Here is a 4463-nt window from a genome sequence, read left to right on the forward strand (position 1 = left end):
AACTTAGATTTTTTCCTTGCAGACTGTTTCCTGGTTTACAGTTTCACAGTTCTTAAGATGGTATTTGGGTTTGTCATACCATTCTGTCTACTTTTGTATAGTTGGATTTTTTCATAATAAGAAGTTAAAAGATATGGTATTGAGCTTTTGTTCTCCACTCTCTACAGAGCGGGTTCTCAGCCTTCTTTCCCACACCGTTTTAAGAGGGCTGGCAGCCCCTGTCTCCCACTGGAGAACTGAATCTTGTCTCAAGTGGCACTTCTGTCTCTTAACTGTCTCCAGTCTGGCGACACCTAGTTTACCTGGGAAGTCTGTCTGGGTGTTAACTCACAAAAAGGAAGAGATCACCCTCATCTGGGTTTTTGTTTATTTTATGCTTCTCATTAAAACAAAACATTTGATTCAGCTGCTTTGGCAATTGAGAGCAGAAACCAAAGTGCTGTTTTTAAGATGTAACAAATAGCGGTAGCTTATTTTTATATTTGGGCTAGTGATAGGGAAGTGGCTGAAGGTAAGGCCAGGAGCGTGAAGTAATGGAAAACGTACAGTGGCACCGATGATATTTGCGAGAGAGGGTTTCCTGTGAACAAAGAAAGCCATTGGCTACCGGGGTGAGCGGGACGGAGACTCTCCTGGAGTAATATTGCCATCTTGTGGCTCTTTGAGGCATTGCTATGTGGCGCAAGCGAAGCCCTTCCCAGTTCCTAATCATCCCAGAGGTCGCCCATTGTCTCAAAACGCCAAGTTATGTAATCTCTTTGTGGGCCCAGGTATGTTTCCCTGGATTTTTCCAAGCATGTTTCTGCCTTCCTTTTCCTCTCCTCTCTTCCCTTAGAAATTCAGTTTTCACTCCTCGCCCCAGGTGTTTTACACGTTGTCCAATGTTACATATTACCTCTGCACGTCCTGCTGTGTGCTTTAAATCATCTCTGGATTACTTATAATACCTAACACAATGTATATGCTGTGTAAATAGTTGTTAAACTGCATTGCTTTTTATTTGTATTATTATTTATTGTTGTGTTATGATTTTTTACTGTTTCTTTTTCCCTGAATATTTTCGATCCATGTTGAATAGGTGGATGTGGAACCTGAGGTTACAAAGGGGCTGTATTTAAAACCAATTTAAGGTAGTTGTGATTTAGAGAAAGTTTTGTTTTTTTGTTTGTTTATTAGGTATGGGGTCTTGCTATGTTGCCCAGGCTGGAATGTAGAGTCTATTTACAGGCACCATAATGGCACACTACAGCATTGACCTCCTGGCCTCAAGCAATCCTCCTGCCTCAGCCTCCTTAGTAACTGGGACAAAAGGCACTAGCCACCGGCCAGTCTGGAGGAAGTTTTTAATCCACTGGAGTCAAATTTAACTTTTGGGATTAATAGCTCAATTTACACAAGTCAAATGTAATTATAACTCACATCTTTTAAAAGATGAATCTAGTTTAAATCAACACTTAGCAAGTGTCTGTTTGGTATTAACTATTATGCTGCCTGCAGAGGGTTATAGGGATGGATGGAGCAGCTCAGATGTGGGGAGGGAGACGAAGGCCCCGGACTCTGCCGAATCGCCATAGTAGAGAGGAATCAACAGTGTCGGGGAGGCAGGAAGGAGACGGTGGTTGAGTTTTCACCAGGGGGGAGCTGGGACTTGAGAGTTGTAAGCTTTAACTGATAAACCACGAGCCACATATAATATGGAATTTCAGTCTGGTGAAATAATTGGTAGACTCCCTAGGAATTTTCTTACAAGCAAACCTTATTTGACAGCCCATCACATAAGTTATCTTTCACGTAAGTGGTCTCATTTACTCTTCTCAGCTACTTTGCGAGGCTGGCATTACCATTATTCCTGTTTTGGATATGATACAGCTGAGGCTTGGAAATGTAGTTTGACCACTGCTATTGCAAGGATGGGAACCCAGGACTTTTGACTCTCAGGTTAATTCTCTTTCCACAAAGGATTTAATGCAAATGAGTTAAAGGTTTTCATGTAGGTGGGCATCAAATTGGAATTATCAGTTTCAAAAGTGTCCTATTAGTACAAATAATAGGATAAAATACAGTTGGCCTTTCATATGCACGGGTTGTATACCTGTGAATTCAACCAGCCTTAGATAAAAAACACTTAAAACATTCGGTACTGAATATGTAGAAAGTATTTTTTTTACAGTTTTTAATTGTGCCTTTATTCCACTTAGTTCATTAAAAATGTACTTGTTTTAAAGATCCTACAAACTAACATGGGCTATAGGTCACCCCTTAGCATGTTATTTATTTTTTTAAAAAGCAGTATTTCTTAGAGGAATCTTACTGATCACACAGTAGTTACAATAATGTCAGATATGATGTATACAGTCTAAACGAGACAGGCCGGTTAAGAATTTACATGATGTAAACATATACATACTAAAAGCTAGCCAAGTGGACAGACGCATGCAGCGGGGAGAGCAGGTGATAGGAACTCCTTTAATGATCAGTACAGGGCTCAGATGCAAGGAATCTGGACTTCCCCTGTTACAGTAAATAGCTTTCACTAACGTATACAGGTATTCCATACACATCTGAACACACGAGGGTAAGTTGTGACCTGCTACACGTACAGTCTAAAGTGGTGTAACTGTGATCTTCCTGTGATACTCCCAAGAAAACTGTAAATAGTGAACCCCATGCAGGTAGTAGGAAGCACTGGTCTTTTATCATAGGTTGAACCTGAAGAGGTTTAACTCTTGACATTAGTATTTGTAAAGAGTGCATGGCTCCTTTTTCTGTTTTCTCCACAGCTGACATGCATTCAGTGCAGGGGAATTCTGATGGCTGTTTGACCTAACAGTGATAACTGAACTACTGTTAAAAATGTGGGAACCTTTTCAATAATATTGAGTTACACATTTAACATTAAAAAAACAAAAAGAAAAACATGGATCATCTATAGCTTTAAGCCAAAAGGTAGAAGGGAGTGTGTCTGAATTTTAATGCTTTTAGTTATAGTATTCTGTGGTTTCTACCACTGTCCTAAAGAATGACACGGCTACACTGCTTCTTTCCACACCAACACAGGCACTAGTTTGAACTCAGACAAAACCTGAAACAGAAGAAGTGCCACTCTTCCTCCGGGGTCTTTTAAGAAACTGGACCAAAATTATAAATTATTCAAGTTTCCTTTTGAGTGGTGTCTTTATGTGTGTAACTATCTAGAGAACAAACCAAATAAGAAATGTCTACACCTGCAAGAGTGTGGACTTTGGGTATAGCTCTGTTAGGAGTCAGGAGCCTCGAGCAGCGTTTACAGTCAGGGCTGTTTTCTTACACACACCCCATTTACCCTGCGTTTGCGCCAACTATTACGGCAAATGCGTTTTGCAGGGATTATGCTTCACAACTCAGGCCTACAGATCCTCTTACGGGGATCTCTCCAGCTAAGTAGAAAACTACCCGAAAAGGCGGCGGGTTCTGTGAACCTGAAGAGAAGACTCAGGGTCTCTCTGAAAGCCTTTAAATTACTGCTGGAATTGCAAGTTCCTATTAGTGAGAAAACAGCATTAAAATAACTTGAAGGTCTATTTCATTGGCAACTTAGAACACAAAGTATTTTATTTTTAAACTTTTAAAATTTGAAAACAAGCTGGCCTACATTAAATAATACAGTTTCCAAAACTGAGTTCACTTGGAGCTCAGTTTTTCTGCTTGAAATACAAACACAACTTCTAACACTCGTAGGTGGGAACAGTACTGTTTGATGATCTGTGATTAGATGAACTGATTGATCTCAGTTGGCAACATCCCTTTTTTTTTTTTTTGCCTTGGTAAAGGTTTAAAAAAATTCTAGAATAGATGCATTTTTCTAGTTTTACACTGACAATTTCATCCCAAACGTTTCCTGGGAGACACAGACCATGTACAGGAATCCATCTTCATCCTCACTCTCATACACCTCTGAGACCATGAAGACGCCCACCACGCTGTGTCCGCTCACCACCAGGAGGAAGGCTTGATTAGCATTGAGCTGTAAGCGCCTTCTAATTATCTTGATGAGCTCACTCTCGTTGACGTCTCGAACGTCAGGTACAAGGAACTTCGTTTTATCCAGGACGGGAAGCTGCTTCTCACCCTTGTATCGTTCTGTTATCACCAGGATTTTGGCTGGATGCTGCTCTCGAATAAGTCGGACATCTACCCTTTGTTCGAAGGTGCAGCCCTGCCTGAAGGTCTCCCCCGGCAGGTGCGGGGATCTGGGCCGCGGCGGCGACAGCGCGAGGGTCCTGGCGGCTTCTGGGGACGGCGGCGGCGGAAAGTATTTTTTCTTGTCATTCTGTAAGCAATACAATATAACAACTATGTATGTAGCCTTTACGTTGTAATAGTTATTACAACTAATGTAGAGATGCTTTAAAGTATAGGGAAGGGCTGGGAGCGGTGGCTGGCTCCTGTAATCCCAGCATTTTGGAAGGCTGAGGTGGGCGAAC

General features: G+C 41.4%; 1 protein-coding gene across 1 annotated transcript in view; it reads right to left on the minus strand.

Moving 5' to 3' along the window:
• Positions 1 to 3847: 3847 nt before the first annotated feature.
• Positions 3848 to 4463, minus strand: part of LOC105548587 (microtubule-associated proteins 1A/1B light chain 3 beta 2-like) — a 2425-nt gene continuing 1809 nt past the window's right edge. Inside the window, exon 2 of the mRNA XM_011992670.1 lies at positions 3848 to 4309. Within this exon, the coding sequence (XP_011848060.1) occupies positions 3848 to 4309 (462 nt within the window). The remainder of the gene's footprint in view (positions 4310 to 4463) is intronic.

This window comes from Mandrillus leucophaeus, unplaced genomic scaffold, assembly GCF_000951045.1.
Source record: "Mandrillus leucophaeus isolate KB7577 unplaced genomic scaffold, Mleu.le_1.0 Scaffold415, whole genome shotgun sequence".
NCBI lineage: Eukaryota > Metazoa > Chordata > Mammalia > Primates > Cercopithecidae > Mandrillus > Mandrillus leucophaeus.